Genomic DNA, 22,053 nt, shown 5'->3' on the forward strand with positions numbered 1-22,053 from the left:
TTTTTTTTGCTTTATTTCTTAACCTTTGCTTACTCAGAGTAGGTTTTGTTTATTATTTTTATTTTATGTGCCTTAGTGTTTCATCTGCATATATATCTGTGTGAAGATGTCAGATACCCTGAAACTGGAGTTACAGTCATGAACTGCCATGTGGGTGCTGGAATTTGAACCCCGGTCTCCTAGAAGAACAGCCAATCCTCTTAACCACTGAGCCATCTCTCCAGCCCCAGTGAATTTTTAAAAATATTATATTCTGGTGTTTTTCTGATTCCAGGTTTTTTGTGGAGCTTTTTGTTTTTCTGCATAGGTGATTGTTTTTATTTGTGTTGTATTTTTGTTGTTGTTGTTGTTGGTTCTTTTTTGAAATAGGTCTCACAACCTAGAACTCACTATGTAAGTAGCTGTCCTTTGCCCCCAGAGTACTGAGATAAAGTACCCTGATGAAAGTAGCTTTAGGGGAGACAGGGTTACTTGGTTCGCAAAGCTGGGCTCCAATCCATCCCCGAAGGTCCAGCAAGGCAGAACTTGTAACAACACCTAGTCACCATCACAGGCAAGAACAAAGAAAAATGAATGCATGCAATCAGCTCATTCTCTCTACTGATACAATTTAGGATGCAAACCAGGGAATTTACACACAGTGGTCTCTCACATCATTTAATATAATTAAGACAGTTTTTTACAAACATGCCCATAGGCCTTATCTAGACAGTCCCTCATTAATCTTCCAGAGAGAGAGATGGGGGGCGGCATATAAAGGTTAGAGAACAACTTTCAGCAATTAGTCTTTTTCTTTCTCTCTTTCCCCATTGTAGGTACAGGAGTTGAAACTCTTGTCATCAGGCATGGCAGCAAATGCCCTTATCCACTTACCCATGTGCCAGCCTTTATTCTTGCTATTAGTCTGATATTAGTAGATTGTTTTGTTTGTTTTTCAAGACAGGATTTCTCTATTGCTTTGAAGCTTATCCTGGAACTCGCTCTATAGACCAGGCTGGCCATGAATTCATAGAGATTCGCCTGCCTCTGCTTCCTGAGTGCTGGGATTAAAGGAGTGCGTCACTACCACCCAGCTTGGTAGATTTTCTTTATCACAGTTCCATTCTCAACTCCTTCAAATATTTTCTAGATCACATGTGACTTAACAGAAGATAACAGAGAAGCCTAGAATTTCTGTTAGGGTTTCCTTCTAGGACTCAGAAGCTGTTGTTTCATGGCCCTTGTTTTTTTGTTTAAAAAGCTTCTTAGTATCAGTGATCAACATGAAGAAAAAAAAAAAAGAAAAGCTTCTTAGTTGTTGAACTACTAAAAGTCCCTTAAGACTTTAAAGTAGGAGGTGCCATTCTCTGGCAGGGGTCCTGACCTGCATCAACAGGAGAAAGCATGTTGAGCACAAGCTCTCAGACACACCTCGTAAAAGCGTTTGGTATAGGGTATAAGGCCCTGCTCTATATATTTATGACTGTCTGCTTGTGCATACGCTTACCCTCTCACACCGTTCTTGTAATTCACCAGCTCACTTTTCCTAAATCACTATTCAATCTTTGGAAGTAGTTTGATGAAGTCTTTTTTAATACACACACACGGCTTCTCTGCATAGCTCTGGTTTTCTGGTTTTCCTGGAAAAATTCACTATGTAGACCAGGCTGACCTCAAACTCAGGGATCTGCTGCCTGCCTCTCAAGTGCTGGGATTAAAGGTGTGTTCCACCATACCTGGTTTATCTTTATTTAATTTTTTGCAGCGGTCTTTTTGTGTTCTCCTGAAGATACCCTCTTTTGGGGGTTGTGTCCTCTGTATCCTACCAGGGCTTGTTTGCTTCTCTTAGCAACATTCATTGAAAATATTTTGCTCAGTCTGGGGACTGACTCGGTAGATAATGACTCAGTAGATAAAGAGCACTTGCTCTGTGAGCTTGAGGGATGTGAGTTTGAGTTTCCAGCACCAATGTAAAAAGCAAATCATGGCTGTGCATACCTGTAACTGCAGGTACACGTACAGATTCTAGGAGCTAGGGAGCTTCTGCTTCAGTGAGAGACCATGTCTCAAGGCTGTAAAAGGTAGAGGTGAGGGGCTGGAGAAATGGTTCAGGGGTTGGGAGCACTTACTGCTCTTCTGACCAGTGTTCAATTCCCAGCACCCACATGGCAGCTCACAGCTGTCTGTAGTTCTAATTCCAGGGGACCTGACACCCTTACACAGACATGTAGGCAAGCAAAACACCAATGCTCATAAAATAAAATCATGAGGGAAAAAAAGGTAGAGGTAATAGAAAACGACAAATAGGTAAATGCATATTTGACATTCCAAAAAGGAGGAGGGCGACAATAAGCAGACAGAGAAACAAATGCTTTGTTTTCCGGACAGTTTCTTTGTGTGGCCCTGACTGTCCTGGAACTCCCTGTGTAGACCAGGCTTGCTTCAAACTCAGAGATCCACCTGCCTCTATCCACCTCCTGAGTGCTGGGATGAAAGGTTCGTGCTACCACCACCCAGCAATTTATAGCCAAATTTGAAGCAAGCTTTAATTAAATACTGTCCGTATAGATGGGCTCTGGCCAGGTCCATATCCAGGTTTCCGAGAAATGAGTCAGGTATGGCAACGCTTAAGAAGGAAAAGCCATAATTCATTGCATTTCCCGTCAGGTCCAGTCAGGCGCAAGCATATATCCTGACACATTTCCTGCTTACGTACCTCCCACCCACATGTGATCAAGCACTGGGTGCAGATGGGACAGACAAACTTATTTAGGGGAGTGAAAACTCTTTGCTTATTATCTCCCATAAACAGTATCCTCCAGCATTCAGGAACTATCTGCCCTTGCAAGTCAGAGGCATTTTTGTTTCAGGGATCGCTAAGGCGTAGTATTTAAAACTTAAAATGTAACTTTGGCTCTTGTAACATGAGGGCTTGCTTGTTGGGGTTTCTTTCCCGCCCAGTCCCCCAGCCGTTTAGTCCCAGAGAAAATCACACAGAGTCTACATTAGGTTATAAACTGATTAGGCCATTAGCTCAGGCTTCATATTAGCTCTTATAATGTATATTAACACATTATCCTTATCTATGTTAGCCACATGGCTCAGTACCTTTTTCAGTGGGGCAGGTCACATCCTGCTTCTGGGCAGGACTACAGAGGAAGGGGCTTCCTCCTTCCCTGAATTCTCCTGTTCTCCTTGCCCTACCTCTACTTCCTGTCTACTTGCCCCACCTATACTTCCTGGCTACTGGCCAATCAGCATTTATTTAAAACATAATTGACAGAATATAGAATTGCCCCATACCAGGCTCTCTGTCATCAAACTCAAAAAGATCTATCTGCCTCCTGGGAGTTGGGATTAAAGCCATGGGCAACCACTGCCTGAATTGTTGCTTAATCTTAAATTGAGCAGAATGAAATTTGCCATTCCCTGAACAGCTTTCCTAGGTCATGATTGCCTCCTTCTCTCTCACCTATAGATCTTTATTTCTTTACTCATTTAAAATACACAAGAACTGCTGGGCAGTTGTCGCATGCACATTTAATCCCAGGCCAGGCTCGTCTACATGAGCTAGTTCCAGGACAGACTCCAAAGCTCCAAAGAAACCCTATCTTGCACATGCCCCCCCCCCCAAAAAAACCCGACTTACACAAGTACTGCAGGGTGCCCATTGACTTGTGAAACTAGTCTTACATATGCTGAACTGTCTCCCAAATGAGGTTGTACAGAAGTCCAGCACAGAAGTGATCTCCTCTGATAGTACCAAGCATGAAGCATGCATGTCTTAGCAAGCCCTCACTAGCTTCATTCTTCTACTTGAACTTGAAGTATCAACACTCATCAGATAGTTAAGTTCATCCTCTTGCCATGTGCACTGGGGTTTTGCTTTTATTTTATATTTTTTAATTTATTTTGGTTTTTTGAAACACGGTTTCTCTGTGTAACAGCCCTGGCTGTACTGGAACTCACTTTTAGACGAGACTGACCTTGATCTCAAATAGATCTGCCTACATCTGCCCCCCTAATGCTAAAGGTGTGCACCACTGCCGCCTGACTGTTTGGTTATTTTTCATTGTTTGTTTATTGTTTTCCCCATTGCTAAAGATTCACCCTAAGCCTAGGAACGTCCTCTGTCACTGAGCTGACTATATAACCACGATTAGCGCTTTTTTTTTTTTTTTTTTTTTTGCACAGTGTCTCATAAGTTGCCTTAGGTAGGCCTTGAACTTCCAATCTGTGTGGGTTTGTGCATGTGTACTAATTGGTGTTTTTTGCTTCCATGTGTGTCTGTGTAAAAGTGTCAGAACTTCTGGAATTGCAGTTACAGACAGTGGTGAGCTGCCATTTGGGTGCTGGAAATTGAACCCAGGTCCTATGGAAGAATAGCCATTTCTCCAGCCCCTGAACTTCCAATCTTTTAGCTTCATCCTGCTGAGTAACTGGAACTATAAGCCCAGCTGTTGAGTATGCTTTTACTGAACAGCAAAAGACTTCACATTGAATTTTGGTGTGAGCTATCAGAACTGTTTCTTGGTAGCCTTTAGTGGATTCGAGCTTCAAAAAAGGAAAGTAGGGGCCTAGAGAGATGGCTCAGCAGTTAAGAGCACTGGCTGCTCTTCTAGAGGACCTAGGTTCAATTCCTAGCACCCATATACCAGCTCACAACTGTCTGTAGCTCCAGTTCCAGGCTTACACAGACATACATGCAGACAAAACACCAATGCACATAAAATAAAAGTAAATAAATCTTAAAAAGAAAGAAAAAGGAAATCAATTCCAACATAAAATAGTTGAGGCATGTCTCAAGGTTTCTGTTGCTGTGATAAAACTCCATGATCAAAGCAACTAGAAGAGGAAGAAAGGGTTCATTGCACCTAACAGGTTACAACAGTCCATCACAGTCCAGAGCACAGACCTGGAGGCAGGAACCAAAGCAAAGGCCATGGAGTAGTGCTACATACTGGCTTGCACAGCTTGCTTTCTCATACAGCCCTGGACCACCTACCTCCCAAGGGGTGGCAGCACCTACAGTGGGCTGGGCCTTTGCACATCAGTCATTAATCAAAAAAATGCCTGACAGACTTGCCTGTATGCCAGTCTTATGAAGGTTTTTCTCATTTGTGAGTTCCTAGTCCCAAATGATTATAGCTTGTGTGTTGACATAAAACTAAGATGACACTGTGTAAAATGTTGGTTTTGTTTTGGCTATGAGGCTCTAAATCAATCCAAGCAGACACAAGAAGTTCTGAAAAGCAAGATTTATTACTGAACAATACCATGGAGGCTGACCAATCAGGGATAACAGTGCAAACTCAGGAGCTGACTATGTCCCCAGTCATTCATTGCAGCAAGTATATATGCAGCAACCACATGGTGACTCACAACCATCTGTAATGAGAGCTGGTGCCCTCTTCTGGCCCGCAGGAGTACATGCAGACAGAACACTGTTTACATAATAAATAAATTTAAAAATCAAAACCAAAACAGGTATGCCAGACAGTAGTGATGCACACGTTTAACATTAGCACTTGGGAGGCAGAGCAGTTGGATCTCTTAAGTGAGTGGAGGGTGGTAGACTGGAGAGATGGTCCAGTAGTTAAGAGCATTTATTGCTCTTATAGAGGACCAGAATTCTAACTAATGCTGCGGGAGACCTAGTATGCTACTCTAGAGTATATTCACTCAAATACACATACAATTTTAATATAATAAAAATGATCTTAATCAAATAGTTAATAATTCAAATGTGACTTATGCTTTCCCTTAGCTAGTTCTTGTACTTCGAGGAGGATCCAGGCAGTGCTGCAGAGTATCTGCACATGCTCTCTTCATGCCTGTGTTCCTGTAGGTCTAGTCTCTCTTGCAGCTGCTTCTTGGGAAAAGAGAACAGTCTCTTGCTGTGCACCAAAGTCCTTTGCTTATCGCAAGTCTTTAAGACAACATATGTTCTCCAGAGATGTCAAACAGCTCCTGCTTTTCTTACTGTGTTCCAAGCACTTGTTGATCCTTGCTCCCAGTTTGGTCAAAATTGTCAGCAGCTGGGCAGAGAAATCAGTGTATGATCGCTGTCTGGACCTGAACAGACAAGAGTGCAAGAGTTGAGCCCGGGAGGCAGCTCAGCAGGTCAAAGGCATTTGTCATCTGCCGTGCAAACCTAGTGACTGTAGTTTGATTTCCGGAACCCATGTGAAGGCAAAAAGAGAAAGCAGGTCTTAGGGTACTACTTTATGTGGGTGTTTGTTTGAAGCTATTATGCAAGGTAACACTGAAGGCTTTAAATCAGTATAATACTCTTTCTATAAATAGTCCATATGCTGAGTTTTCCCATCTATATAAGAAGGGAGAAAATGTCTTTTGAGTGGGAAAGTTCTAAACTGTGTTGTTCAAATGACGTAGGATACTCTGGTGTATAATAACAAGTTTCTGTACCCATTACTTCAGTCATTCATTTGAAAGGGAAAAGGTGAAATGTACTATGTGCTTGTGCCACATTCATTTTACCACCTACATTTGCATAGAGACGTCTTTAGGGTGTGTTCTGTTTCAGGCAGAGCTTGGAAGGCACATATAGAACAAGTATTTAAACATGGAGACTGTTATATTCTTTAAGATAATGAACTTTTGGGGGGGGGCTGGAGAGATGGCTCAGTGGGTAAGAGCACTGACTGCTCTTCCAGAGGACCCAGGTTCAGTTCTCAACATCCCCATAGCAGCTTACAACTATCTGTAACTCAAGTTCCAGGGGACCTGACACCCTTGCACCAATGCACATAAAATTAAATAAATTTAAAGAAAAAAAAAGATAATGAACTTTTTAAACTGCTGTTTGCAAAAGCAGCTGCGGGCCAGCAATTGGCCCAGAATCCCCAAACAAGTGAGAGAAGAACTCTTGCTCTCTGGAGGTCTGCAAGGGTCTGGGGAGAAGGTATGTGCATTTGACAGACAGCAAGCTGCTCTTTGGTCACTGTTCCATCACACTGTTGTTTCTGCCTCTGCCTGAACCCAAACCCTCTCCCAGCCTGACAGAAGTGTTCGCTTATGCAGCTAGCCCTGCCTCACTCTGTGCCACATCTACCTGTCGGCTGAGACATCAGAAGTCGATGTCCATGTCAGCCTCTGGGCACCCCAAGATGATGTTACCTCCAATAGACAGTGAAGGAGATAACTTCAAGGCTATGTAAGAAAACGCACATTCCTTGTAAAGCTAATGTGTACCCACTGCTGCTTAATTTTGTGCTGTGGATTTTATGGTTCAAGATTTTGTTACAGTTGTCCAAAAGATGTTCTTCTTCCATATAGTTTTAGTTAAGCACATCCTGTTTCATTGTGTCTGTATGTGTCTGTGTATGTGTATGTATATATGCCTGTCTTCATGCCTTGGCATACTACAGAGGGTCTAAGAAACCCCTACCCCAACTTGGTTTCAGCATGTGGGATTTTATATTTATGCCGTCTGTGTGCTTCTACAAATTTTTTGGTTGCCTGTTCCTTTTCACATGCAAGCCTTTCTTTCCTTTTGGCACAGTTCTCTGTGTAAGCAGCTTGAAGGGAAGTAGAGGGGGAAAGTTTAAGTTAGCCGTTCTTCACCCCACATTACTCTTGTCCTTGAAATGTGCATATGTGGTATCCCTGAACTTTCTGAGCTTTGTCTCTTGTCCTGTTCCTTTGATATCTTCCCCACCGAGCTTACATTTTGCTCCTAAATCCTGTTTTAAAATACCCTTTGGATCTTGATTCCCAGTGGCTGATTACTTCATTATGTGTAAAAGGTATATTGTGCTTATAAACTTTCATGTTACAATTTTGGGAACAGAGATGTCTCTTTTTCTGCTTTCCTAGCACTATTCCAGATCAGAGAACTCCAGTTGCTTCCACCCACAGTATTAGCAGTGCAACCACCCCAGATCGGATTCGCTTTCCAAGGGGCACGGCCAGCCGTAGCACTTTCCACGGCCAACCTCGGGAGCGGCGAACTGCAACATACAATGGCCCACCTGCCTCACCCAGCTTGTCCCACGAAGCCACACCACTGTCCCAGACTCGAAGCCGAGGTTCCACTAATCTTTTTAGTAAACTAACTTCAAAACTCACAAGGAGGTAAGTGTTATGTACTGCTGGTTCTGTTGGAGCAAATACAAAGAGAAAAAGTAAATGTCTTTCCTAATTTGTGAAGCTGCTGCCTGGATTCTTATCTTTCCTCCTTTAGCTCATGTGTATCCAGCTTTAGACTTTATAGTTTTAAAGTAGAATTACAGAACTCAGCATCTTTTCATAATACTAAAAGTTGTTTGGTGCTTAGGTAGAATTTTTTTTTTTTTTTGGTTTTTCGAGACAGGGTTTCTCTGTGGCTTTGGAGCCTGTCCTGGAACTAGCTCTGTAGACCAGGCTGGTCTCGAACTCACAGAGATCCGCCTGCCTCTGCCTCCCGAGTGCTGGGATTAAAGGCGTGCGCCACCATCGCCCGGCGCTTAGGTAGAATTTATCATCTTTAATTATTGTTTGTATTGTTCAGACATCTGTCCACATGACATATCTATTGCAGCTTAGCAGTCACCAAGAAAAACACATCTACTGTGATTGTCTCTAAATATGAAAACATCTATCTCTTCCATGTCTGGCTCAATAGCAAGTACCTTACCCACTGAGCTGTCTCACCTAACCATCATGAAAGTCTTCCCATTTATTTCTCCTTTGTGCTCTCTGGGAGACTATCATTGATTTGAAATGCCAGCACATGGTGGTTGTAGTGGTAGCTCAGTAAGAGTGCTTCCTAAACAAGTATGAAGACCAACACCCACGTAAAAATCCACAGACTCGATGCTCGTGCCTTTAACCGCTGCTGTGGTTAGCAGAGACAAGACAGTCATTGAGGCTTACTGTCTACTACACTTTTTCCAGGTTCAGTAAAATTCCCTTTTTAAGAGCACTTGCTGCTCTTTTAGATCAGCTTCGGTTCCCAACACACACATGGCAGCTCTCAATTAGGTATAGTTCCAGTTCCAGGGGATCCTATCCTCTCTTCATCAGTGCCCTCTTCTGGCCTCTGTGTGCACTTACAAGCAGGCAAAACACCCTTACATGTACAGTGAAGGGAGGGAGGAAGAAAAGAGTGGGTTCTGTCTCAGAAGAATGAGGTGTAGAGTAATAGAGCAAGGTACTTGATATTGTCCTTTGGCCTCTGAGCACACGTCTGCACACACCACATAACCATGGATTCATATCAGGAGGCAAAGGCAGACAGATCTCTGAATTGGAGTCCAGCCTGGTCTACAGAGCAAGTTCTAGGACAGCCAAGCCCTGTCTTAAAAAACTCAAAAAAAAAAAACAAAAACATAAAAGCATAGATCATGCAAGGAAAAACAAACAAACAAACCAAAAAAAAAGGCCAAAAACTGGATTGTCAGGATGGCACTTGTCACACAAGCTTACCTGGCAACATAGTACATATGGATATTAGACGCATACACATAAAATGTTTTTAAAGGAAAAAGCCAGCTAACATTTGAAGGGATTTTTGTGTTTGTGTGCTAAGCTACATGGGTAGATATCTCTGCATATCTAGTTTGTTTGGTTTGGGTTTTTTGGTTGTTTCGGATTTTTTTGTTGTTGTTGTTCATTCTGATTTTATTTTGTTTTATGTGTACGGGTGTTTTGCTCAAATGTGCACAACCACATGCATGACTGGTGCCCAAGGAGGACAGAAGAGGATGTCAAATTCCTGGAACTGGAGTTGGATGGTTGTGAGCCATCATGTAGGTTCTGAGGATCAAACGTAGGTCCTCTCTTACAGCAAGTGCTCTTAACCACTGAACAACCTCTGGCTCTCATTCTAGTTCTTGAGACAATATCTCTGGGTATTTGTGACCTAGAATTTGCTTTGCAAGCCAATCTGGCCTGGAACTCACAGAGGCTCACCCGCAATCTGCCTCTGGCTCCGGGGCACTAGAGGGTAAAGTTATTCAAGGTCATGTCTGGCTACATAGTGTTGTTTTTTTTTTTTAATAATTTATTTGTATTTTATGTGCATTGGTATTTTGCCTACATGTATGTTTGTGTGAGGGTATCAGATTTTCTGGAACAGGAGTCGCAGGCAGTTGTAAACTACCATGTGGGTGCTGAAACTTGAACCCCAGTCCTCTGGAAAACCAGCCAGTGCTCTTAACCACCAAGTCGTCTTTCCAGCCCCCACCCCAATTAGTTGTTTTCTATATACGTATATATTTGTATATCATGTGAACCTCTATCATACATATGTGTGGTATTTGTTGAGTGATGTCTTACTCTTTTGGCTTTTTGAGGGGCCCACCACCCAGATCCCAGATAAATCACACACAGAGACTTTTTAGTTATAATCACCCGGCCTTATTTTTTTATTTTATTTTTTTGCCAGCTTTTCTTAAATTATCCTACCTTATGCCTCTGGGCTTTTATCTTTCTCTTACTTCTGTATATCTTTGTATATCTTTCATTCTTATTCCATGGGTTGCTGGCCCCTGCTGTCCTGCTGTCCTTTTTTTATTACTGCTCAGTCTCCTAACCTCTCCTGTTTATACTCTGTCTCTCAGCCCGCCTATCGTAGCTTCTGCCTTGCTATTGGCCATTCTGCTCTTTATTAGACCAACAGGTGTTTTAGGCAGGCAAAGAATCACAACTTCACAGAGTTAAACAGATGCTGCATAAAAAAGTCACACACCCTAAAATAATATTTCCTAACAGGTATCTCTAAGTAATACACACGTATTTATGCTGAACAGTATATTCATCTATATTAATAATCTGTTCCCTAGTCCTCTCTACCGTATTTTTATTTCATTGCCAGTCTGTCCTGTACATGGATAGATGTTTCACATTCTGTAGAATAAAGATGAGATTCAGAAAGATTAGGCACAATTTTATATCTTAAACCAGAAATGTGTCTGAGCCAACTCTTCGTGGCTGCAGAAGCAACCATTGAGTGCAGTGCTGCTCGCCAGGGTCAGTGAGGAGCTGTCTGTTCATTTTCTAGTTGCACTTGGTTCATGCCATACAGTGTTTGAACAGAAATTATATTACAGTTTCTTGTTTAAACAAAATATAGATAATTGCCATTTTTATAAGTTATAGACACCTCTAGTAGTTTGGGGTTTGTTTGTTTTTTTTTTTAAGTTTTTTTCTATTATTATTTGCATATACACATGCATACCAGAAGTGATCATCAAATCCTAATATAGATGGTTGTGTGCTACCATGTGGGTGCTGCTGGAAAGTAAACTTAGGACCTATGGAGGAGCAAGATGCAGCCATCTCTCTAGCACCTAAATTTTATTTTATATGTATGAATGTTTTGCCTGCATGTATGTCTTTACGTGTCTGATGCCCACAAAAATCAAAAAGAAGGCATTGGATCCCCTGGAACCTGAGTTGCAGATACTTATAAACTACCTTGTGGGTGTCAGGAATTAAACCTACTTCCTTTGCAAGAGTATCTAGTGTTCTTAACCATCAAGCAACCTACTCCCAGTTTCTTTACTTTTTATTTGAGGTAGAATTTTTGTTTTTCTAAACAGAGTTTCTCTGTATAGTCCTGGATGTCCTGGAACTCTCTCTGTTGGTCAGGCTGACCTTGAACTCACAGAAATCTGCCTATCTCTGCCCCCTGAGTGCAAGGATTTTTTTTTTAATATTTATTTATTTATTATGTATACAATGTTCTGTCTGTGTGTATGCCTACAGGCCAGAAGAGGGCACCAGACCCCATTACAGATGGTTGTGAGCCACCACGTGGTTGCTGGGAATTGAACTCAGGACCTTTGGAAGAGCAGGCAATGCTCTTAACCGCTGAGCCATCTCTCCAGCCCCAAGGATTTTTCTATATTTCTTTAATCCCATCACTTGGAGGCAGAGGCAGGCAGATTTCTGACCTTGAGACCAATCAGCAATCTGGTTTACAGAGTGAGTTCCACAAAAGCCAGGGCTATATAGGATCTCAGAACCCTGTCTTGAAAAATGAAAAAGCTAAAGCCAATAATAATAATAGTTACCAAAATATAGGGGCTGGCTTTTGAGCCAAGAGCGCTGGCTGTTCTTTCAGAGGTCCTGGATTCAATTTCCATCAAATCAACCACATGCTAGCTCACAACCATCTGCATTGGAATCCAATTCCCTCTTCTGGCCTGCAAGTGCACATGCAGGCAGTACACTCATATATGTAAATAAATAAATCTTTAAAAAAAATCCTTGAGCCGGGCGATGGTGGCGCACGCCTTTAATCCCAGCACTCAGGAGGCAGAGGCAGGCGGATCTCTGAATTCGAGACCAGCCTAGTCTACAGAGCTAGTTCCAGGACAGGCTCCAAAGCCACAGAGAAACCCTGTCTCGAAAAACCAAAAAAAAAAAAAAAAAAAAAAAAAAAATCCTTGACACTACATTTGAAATTCTTTATCCTCCTCTTCAGACCACCTGTGTTCCATTCCCAGCACCCACACAGTTGCTGATGACTGTGTACTACTCTGGTTTTACAGAACCCATCTCCTTCTGGCCTTCTTGGGCCTGCATACTTGTGGTACACTTACATAATGCAGGCAAATACACATACACCTAAAATATATAATTTTTAAAAGACATTGTTGTCGGAGCTGGAGAGATGGCTCAGCGATTAAGAACACTGGATGCTCTTCCAGAGGACCCAGATTCAATTCCCAGCACCCCACAGCTGTCTGTAATTCCAGTTTAGGGAATTCAACACTATCATACATGCCGGCAAAATGAAAGGGAGAGGGAGGGAAGGGAGGAGAGGAAAGTGGGTACTAATAAATCATTTTGAAATAATATTTTAAAAACATCTATATGTAGCATCTAATTAAAAATATTTTATATGCACAGTCTTCTATACAGTATTTATCCTGCTGTGTACCAGTGTTGTCTCTAATAGACACTTTCCAGTTTGTCTAAGCAAGTGTGTCCAACCTGTGGTTCCCAGGCTGCATGCACTCTGGGATAGCTGTGAATGGAGCCCAACACAGTTAGAGATGACAGTGCCATGCACAAGGTCAAGATTTTGGACTTCCCTAAAAGCAGTACAGAGTTACCCCCAAATTAGAGAGGAAAAAAAATCCAAAAATGTTGTTTGGTGAATATGTCTTGTCTGCGGTATCCATTACAACCCTGGGCTTTTCCTGCCTGCACTTGCCCAAAGGTGCTTAGTGTGTGAGATCTTGTCAGACTCTGTTCAACATAGCCATGTGTCTCCTTAACTTTGTTATTGTTGTTGGGTTTCAGTTTGGTTTTGTCATTTTTGAGACAGGGTTACATGTAGCCCAGACTGGCTTCAAACTTGCTAGGTAGCCAAGGATGACCTTGAATTTCCTGATCAGCCTATCTATCTACCAAGACCTCAAAGATATGCCCAGCCATGCCCCCATTTCATGCAGTACTGGAGATCAAACCCAGAGTTTTCATGCATGCCTAGCAAACACTTTACCAAGCAGCATTACCAGCCCCACCCTCTTTAATACAGGATCTCGCTATATAGCCATGGCTCTGGAACTGATTTCATAGGCCTGCCTGGCCTCTCTGTCTTCTTATGCTATCACACCTAGCTCAGTGATAATTCTCTTCATGTCTAAATGACTTGTAATTCGGTCTGTTTATGTAGCAGAAGGCAAGGAAGGAGTTCTGCTCATAAGATAGTCTATAGGAATCTGAGAAATGGTATTTATTACAAGTACATTGCAAAGTACATGTTATTTCTTTAAGACATTGAAGTCACAGGCATGGTGGCAAGTTGAAAGCAGGTTGTAAGGGCAAGACCAGCCTTTGATATATACAGCAAGACCCTGTATTAATAGTAACATCATGATTATGTTAATTTTTTATAAAAACTGACTTTTACCTTATAAACATTTCTAATGAGTGTCTGTTGAGGTGGCTCAGAGGTTAAGGGCCCTGGCTGCTCTTCCAGAGGTCCTGAGTTCAATTCCCAGCAACCACATGTTGACACAACCATCTGTAATAAGATCTGGTGCCTCTTCTGGCTTGCAGGCATATATGCAGGAAGAACACTATACATAATAAATAAATCTTTTTAAAAATTTCTAATAGATTTAGTTATTGTGGCTAAACATGTTTTTATGTTTCAATGTAAAAGACGACATGCTCAAAATTTAAATGTTTATAATAATTTTACTTCTTCAACAAATGTTGTTTTTATTGCTTGTTGGCCAGAAGAGGAGCCATGGTTTGTTTGTTTTCCCATTCTTTCTATAATTAATTAGATTTTCTGTTTAATTTGTACAAGTCTTTTTTGTTAATTTTTTTTTGGCTTAATTTCTTTTAGAAACATGTCATTCAGGTTTATCAAAAGGTAGGATTTGTATATGTACACTTTTATTCCTATATGTACACTTTCTTTTCAATCCTCACCCCACCTACCCCAAATGGCTCCTGCAATTAACACCAGGTTTGGCTTTTTGGTCCTGTTTTGTTGTTGTTTGGTTTTTTTTTTTAATTTTTGTTTTTGTTCTCTTTAAAACTAAACTTTCTGCTAAGAACTAAATTCTCATATCCTTGAAAGGAAACTGGAAAGAACTAGATTAACTCTGTTGGGCATATTAAAGGAATTGTAGCACCCATTCAGCAGAAGGCCTGTGCATGCCTTGTGCACTCTCTTTCTTCAGTAGAATCGTTTAGCATCCAGATAAATTCTGTCTTGGTACTAATAGCACTTAGCATGCTCCTGTTTAAAGAATGAGATGTTCAGTAATCATGTGTACAATTACTGATTTAGCTTCAAAGCATGCAGAAGGTAAGTGTTTTACTGAGGATGGAATTGGCAAAAGCTTTATGTGACAAGGTGGCTGATACTCTAATATTGGAGACAGGCATAAAATCCTCCTACTTCATTTGGTTTGGCTTACTTAGAAACTCAGGTGTGAACAGTCTCACAGCAAAAATGTATATTTTTGAGGAGTTGAAGAGCAAACAGCCTTTTGTCTAAAAAGTCACTTCCCAATGAAGAAACCATATGTCATTGTTGTACTAGAGCATGATAGTTAGTGTAGTTCCAGTGGGTTAATATTTTTGGTGTTGACAAATCACAGATATTGACGTCCTTGGAATGTGCATGTACAAGGCAGAAACCCTGCTGTGAAGGTTGCCGCCTGACCAGGTGGTGAGTGTCCTAATGCCACCTGGGAGGCAGAGACAGGCAGACCCCTGTGAGCTTCAAGGTCAGCCTAGTCTACATACTGAATTCTGGGACAGCCGGGGCTACATCAAGAGATGCTGTTATTGTTTTAATTCCTGCTCGTGTGCCTCTCAGGAAGGCCAGGTTACATTTTTTGTTTATGAAACATGATATCTTAAAAAGTGGAGATTAAAAAAAACCCTTTTTGTTGCAAGTGCCACTTCATGATGTTTAGGTGATCTTCCCAAATAGCAAATTTTCATTGGACAAATGTGTTGTATTAGAGTGTAGAGTTCTACTGATAACCTCACTTCTTTTTAAATGGAAGTTATACAGTGTGGCGTGGTAATAGAACATAGAACCGAGCAGCTGTAGTCCAAAGCCACGAGTGCGCACAGCAGGAAGAAAACTGACGTGAATGTACCGCTGCCCCTTCCCATGGCTTTGTCCTCATGGGGAATAATCATCAGCGGTCAGATGGAGGAGGAGTTTAAATTAGTTTAGTGGTAACCGAAATACCATTTTATGATGTTTGTGTTGATGAACGGGTAGCTGTGGACCAGTGTGTAAGATTTCTTTTCTTTTCCACTTTCCTTTGCTTCTACGTTCTGTCCATTGAGGCTTCCAACTGAATATGAGAGGAACGGGAGATATGAGGGCTCAAGGTGAGGGAAATGCTTTTTACTTCAAATATTTTCTAAGTACTTAACTACCTCATTGTTATGGCCTAGATGATCATTGCTGTTTTTGGTTATTCATTTAAGTACAGTGGGCCTGGTTGGGGCTGCAGCAAGGTTCTGATTCTAGAATGTTCTTGAGGCTGCTGACTCTGCTTGCTGGATCTAGGAGACAGCTTTGCTTGCCAGCAGCCACAAGAGGGCACTGGTGTGCCATGAGAGCCTTCCTGAGCACCCTCAGCCCTGCTTTACATTTGTGCCTTGATGCCTTGAATAAGTTTGGGAAGGCTGAGGGTGGTGTTTCTCTTAAAATGATATTATGTAAATTCATGTTTGCCTTTGGGTTTTCTGTAGCACTCACTGTGCCTGTGGAATCACAGGTAGCCTCAGGATTCCATTTCTAGTGGTAGGCCTCCTACCATGCTTTCCAGTGCAAGTTATGATGATGCTACAGTTCCAAGGGAGAATCTTCCTTGGCACATGCTGCTCGACCAACTGTCCCTATTAGACCCTGCGCACTGTGTAAACTGCCTTTTCACGGTAGACTTGGAGTGAGCAATAGGCAGTCTCCTCCCAGGCCTGTCCCAGCTTAGAGCAGGCTCTGCTTTTCCATGTGTATTGCCCATGCACAACAGGAAGGTGATGGTGGAACCTTCTTCCTGGTATGGAGCAACACAAGATTTGCCATGCAAGTGCTCTGTAAGGGCTAGTGGTTTTGCCATGCCACTCTGACCCAGGGTGGTGGATCCGTGCTCTGGGGTAGTCTTTAGTACATTCTGCACTTTCCTGCCTCTGTGTGTTTGCTGATGATGTCCCTGTTGAAAACAGAAACTTAGCAAACATGGTAGCATACACCTATGCTCCTAGTACTTGGGATGTAGAGCAGGGGGACCAGGGGGGCAGGGCAGCCTGAGCCTCATGAGACCACCATTTCCACAAAAGAGAGAAAGCACGCACACCCAACCTCTGCTTCTGCTTCCATTAACTGTTACTAAGGTGTATGCGGTCAGTCCTGTCTGCCGCCTTACTCCTCCTCTGTGACTCTCCAACAGACTGCCCATAGTTTTTGTGCTGTTTGCCTCCTTACCTAAGGTTCCCTTATTCCCAAATTGTTGCCAAGCTCATGCTTGCCATTATAACCTGTGGAGTGTCTAACATAGCAATTTAGCCCTCACCTCATGCAGACCAGTCATTTCAGTTATCCACAGAAAAGTGGGCTGGAGCATTTCATTTCTTCGTCTGTTTCATTAGGATTAGATCATCTGAGTTGTGGGTATTTGTAGTGTTTGGTTTTCCCTGTTTTGAGATGGGCCTCACTGTTACTCAGGCTTTCTTCAAGCTCCTGGACTCCTGTGATCTCTACTCAGCCTCCTGAGTGGCTAGTACCACAGGACCATGACTTGGATATTTTCAACTATAAAATTGAAATTTTAATAAAATAGAGAAACAACAAGGTAGATGGTGGCTTAGCTGTGTACTCCTCTAACTGAGGAGCAGTAGTACTAAGCTGGGAATGCTGAGTCAGCCTTTGAGCTCTGGTCTGTGTGGTACATGTGTCAAGCATAACTATAGTAACAGAGAAGCTGGGAGTGAAAGAGCAGGAGGTTGCTGGTCAGTACTCACTGGAGTACAGCTGCCTCCTGGACATTTCCCAGCCAGGTAGATTTTTGTGTGTGTTATTTATGTTTAGAGATTGGGGATATATGCGTGTGCCTCTTGGTAAATGTGAGGTGCATGGGGTCAGTTATCATTTGTGCTAAAGTTATCGATAATCAAGTGAGTGACGTGGAAAAGATTCTGTTTTCGGTGCAATTAAAAATCACCATGCCCCTGTACATTTCAGTCGCAATGTATCTTCGGAACAAAAGGATGAAAACAAAGAGGCAAAACCTCGCTCACTGCGCTTCACCTGGAGTATGAAAACCACTAGTTCCATGGATCCCAGTGATATGATGCGGGAGATCCGCAAAGTGCTGGATGCCAATAACTGCGACTATGAGCAGAGGGAACGCTTCCTGCTCTTCTGTGTCCATGGCGACGGGCACGCAGAGAACCTGGTGCAGTGGGAAATGGAAGTCTGTAAGCTGCCAAGACTGTCTCTGAATGGGGTCCGGTTTAAACGGATATCAGGGACATCCATAGCTTTCAAAAATATTGCTTCCAAAATTGCCAATGAGCTAAAGCTGTAACCCAGTAATTATGGTGTAAATTAAGTAGCAATTTAAGGTGTTTTCCAGAACACTGATGGAAATGTATAGAGTAATATTTAGGCAATAACGTCTGCATCTTCTAAATCATGACATTAAAGTCTGAGGACGAGAGCACGCCTGGGAGCGAAGGCTGGCCTTTTCTACGAATGCACTACATTAAAGTCTGTGACCCCGTGCCTCTGTCTTGTTTCCATTGCCCTGGGAGTCAGAGTGGACACCATCTGCACATGACTCCTGTGTGTGGTGTGAGTGGATGGTGTGTGTGGGAAGGAAGCACTGTACTGGAAACAGCTCCTTACACTGGCAGCCAGCATTACTAGTACCTCTGTGGGAGATCATTTGGTGCTACAACATTACAATTGCCAAGAAGGAAAATACTGAATTACTGCTAAGAATTAACCTTAAGACTAGTTGATAATTAATACAGGTTTACAGTTCATGCCTGTGGTTTTGTGTTGGTTTTGTGTTTTTGGGGTTTTTTTTTTTTAGTGCAAAAGGTTTAAATTTATAGTTGTGAACATTGCTTGTGTGTGTTTTTCTAAGTAGATTCACAAGATAATTAAAAATTCACTTTTTCTCAGTAAAATCTTGCACTGTCTCCTAATGGTGTACGAAGCCTCAGTCTAAGGCAGTCCTGAAGCATGCTGCTTGCCTCCACCATTGAGCTGAGTAGAGGCGAAGGACGTTGTGAAGCCCTCCTAGTCCCCAGGAGAGGCAGTCGCTGCTTAGTCCTTGGGGACCGTGCATTCCCTTGAGGGACCAGACCCTGACATCACTGAGGGGGTTTTTCCATGCGGTCCTGATATTCCTTCCCTTCTCTGTGATTCACACATGAATCAGCTCTGTAGCTTGTTCCAGAGCCCACGTGGGTGTATAGAGGGGTGATGGACTTAACACTGAGTGTCACATGCTAATGTTACAGGGATATTGGTATATTGATTGAGAGTTGTTAGTTAGCTGTTGATTGATTGGTTCTTACCTGGGTCAGGAAATCTAGACTCCCGCTTAAGTCACAGCTGTTTGTTGTCTTGTCTGCTGTGGTCAAGTCACTCTCAAGACAGCATGGTTGAGTAAAGACACAGATACCTGTGTCCTTGAAGCGTCCATTCCAGCAGTCAGCCAGTAAACAAGAAGTGGGAATAAGACGCTGGAAAGGATGCTGAGCAGTTAGGAGCACATACTACATTTGATGAGGGCAGGGGTTAATTTCCAGCATTCATATCTGGTAGGTGAGTGGTAGTAAATCCAGCACTTCTGGCCTTCATGGACACTTGCACTCATGTGCATGTTAACACACACACACTATCCTTTAAAAAGAAGTGAAGGCTTGGAATGGGATATAGTGAAAAGTAGTGTAAACTATATTGCAGAGCATCTTGGGAACACCAGAGGACACAGAGTCCCCAAGGCCTGCAAAAGAGCGGAGCTGTGATTAGGACAACTCACTAGACCTCGTGGCAACTGCTTTTCGGTTTTCCAGCTGTGCTTCTGGTTGTTAGCCGTCTCTAGCAGCTGTTTTGGAATTCATCGTAAGGAGCGAGCACTAGAAGACAAGAAAACCCAGCAGAGGCCTTTAGACAGCATGGCCAGCTGGGGGCGGGTCTGCTGCAGGCTCCAGCTGGACTCTGGGAACACTCTGAGTGAGGTAAGGAAAAGACTGATGAGTGCAGTCTGTGCGGTGAGACCGCTGTGGACTGGAAACCCAGGAGAGCACGGTGGAAGGAAGCACATGACTAAACAAGGGCGGGGGGGGGGGGGGGGTCACAGGACAAGTGGCCAGGCAAGCAGCAGTACAGTAGGAGGAAGGACCCTAATAAGGTCTGCTAAGACTCCAGGAAACTGCTTGCCCTGTGACCCTGAAGTCATATGTCTCTTAGTGCCGGGATTCAGGACCTCTAGAGAGAAGTGCTACTGTAGCCCTGCCTTGTTAAGTCAGGAGACTATTCAGCCTCCTGGCCTGCTGTTGGCTGTGTTTATATCCTTTACTTTCTAAAGGATTGCAGGGCCCACTAGGACAAGAATGGGTGCTGTACACATGGGCTTCTTTTGAGTTATACGTGCAGACTGTGCCCTTTGCTGCTCTTGGTCACTGTATCTTTGCTAATTAGCACTTTCCTCATCAAGGTAGAACCTCTGAACTATTCTTTAAGGGTCATGACCAGCTGTTACTCCCTTAATCTTGCCCTAAGCTGGGTATGGTGACATGCCTTCCATCAAAGCACTTGGGAGACCAAAGTGGGCTGATCTCTGTAGTGAGGTCCTTGACATCCAGGACTACCTAGTGAGACCCCGTCTCAAAGAATCTTACCCTAGAAATCTAAATCGGGACGGCCCCCAAACATAATACCTGCTGTCAAACAGGGCTCATGCTGGGCGTGGTGGTGTACAACTTTAATCTCAGCTCTTGGGAGCAGAGGTGGGTAGATTTCTGCAAATTGAGGCCAGCCTGGACTACATGACAAGCCAGCCAAAGCTTGCTCATGCTAACTGCTTTTCCATCACTACATTCTCACAGCCAGTGGGGTGCTAGGAGTCTACCCTAAGCCCTGATGAGCACAGTCTCTTCCTGTGTGAATGCAGACACTCTGCTGGGTTTTGTTTTGTTGCTGTCTGGATGCATTTTAATGTATGGATCAAATGAATAACTCTCTCTAAGAGAAGTATCAACAGTTGTATTCCTGAACTGGATGTATTTAGAAGGCTTACTTTGTTTTTTTCAAAACAGGTTTTCTCTGTGTAGTCCTGGCTGTCCTGGGATTTACTCTGTAGACCTGGCTAGCCTCAAATTTGAGATCCTACTGCCTCTGCCTCTTGAGCTGCTGGGATCAAAGATGTGTGGTGCCACTGCCTAACTAGAAAGTTTACTAAAATTGATGTTTATTAGTAGCAACATATGAGGAACATGTTCTTTCTTCAAAGTCCAAAATAAAGCATTAATATTGAAAGAAGTTTGAGACCTAGACAGTGCCACATTATCTGTCTGTCTGTCTGTCTATCTATCTATCTATCTATCTATCTATCTATCTATCTATCTATCTATCTATCTATCTATTTATTTTTGTCTACTTCCTGGGAATGTCTCAAGTTAGGGAACCTGGCAGGCAGTGTGATCCTGAGGCTAGGGTTAATATGCTAACTTTCCTACCATAGAAAAATGTGCCAGACTTCTAGGACCTCTTTTCATCCCTGGAAATGCTGGTCCACTGTGCAGAAATCGAAGGCTCCCTGTGGTGGAGCACAATCAGGTCATCCCCACACTTGGAGGTGGAGGCAAGTGTCAGGAGTTCAAGGGCAGTGTGAGTTAATTTAACATGGGGGGGGGGCGATGGGTTTAAAAAGTACTTTGCAGGGGAGCAAGTTCATGGGTGCCGAGTTCTCCCCTGTGATGTAGCAGAGTATCTCAGGTGTAGGAAGGCCCAGGGAGAGTGAGTACCATTCTGAAGCAGGACCATTTCAAAATGCATTTTACTGGGGGGGGGGGGTCAGCACCTTTGCAGAAACTGAATTAGAGCCAGGTGTGGTGGTGCACATTTCTGTTCTCAGTTCGCGGCTGGTCAGTGCATTAGTACAGGTCTTCTCAGTATATCAGTTCAGGGGTCCTATAGCTCATAGTACTGCTCTTCAAGACAGCTGTTCAGAACAAGACCTTGTCCAGGCCACAAAGAGGGTGGATGAGCAATGATTACTAGACAGAGTGACCTAGTAATTGATGTGTGTGCCTTGATAGGTCTGGCAGTCTGGTGCACAGACACCTTTGGTTTTGGTTTTGCTTTGGTTTTTCAGAGAGTATCTCGTGTAGCTTGGGCTGATCTTAAACTCTTGGTAGAGTGAATCTTCTTGTTTGGAAAAACATTGTATTTTTTGCCCCCCATCCCAGATGAGGTTTCTCTTTATAGCCCTGGTTGTCCTGGAACTTACTATGTAGACCAGTCTGGTCTCAAACTCAGGCCCACTTGCCTCTGCCTCTCCAGTGCTGGGAATAAAGGTGTGAACCACCACTGCCTGTCAAGCAGTTTTTGTGGTT

At 43.0% G+C, this 22,053-nt stretch overlaps 1 protein-coding gene across 8 annotated transcripts in view; it reads left to right on the forward strand.

Moving 5' to 3' along the window:
- Nucleotides 1-18,204, forward strand: part of Mark3 (microtubule affinity regulating kinase 3) — a 93,567-nt gene extending 75,363 nt beyond the window's left edge. For 2 of the 8 annotated variants that reach the window (XM_005343575.3, XM_026781322.1), the window contains exons 15-19: nt 6,998-7,156; nt 7,819-8,076; nt 14,294-14,320; nt 15,763-15,807; nt 17,663-18,204. In XM_005343575.3, coding sequence (XP_005343632.1) covers nt 6,998-7,156; nt 7,819-8,076; nt 14,294-14,320; nt 15,763-15,807; nt 17,663-18,008 — 835 coding nt within the window. In that variant the 3' untranslated portion in view covers nt 18,009-18,204. The remainder of the gene's footprint in view (nt 1-6,997; nt 7,157-7,818; nt 8,077-14,293; nt 14,321-15,762; nt 15,808-17,662) is intronic. The other 6 variants (XM_005343577.3, XM_013346125.2, XM_013346107.2 and 3 more) reach the window with 5 other exon arrangements.
- The last annotated feature ends 3,849 nt before the right edge of the window (nt 18,205-22,053 follow it).

Source organism: Microtus ochrogaster, chromosome 1 (genome assembly GCF_000317375.1).
Source record: "Microtus ochrogaster isolate Prairie Vole_2 chromosome 1, MicOch1.0, whole genome shotgun sequence".
Classification (NCBI taxonomy): Eukaryota; Metazoa; Chordata; class Mammalia; order Rodentia; family Cricetidae; genus Microtus; species Microtus ochrogaster.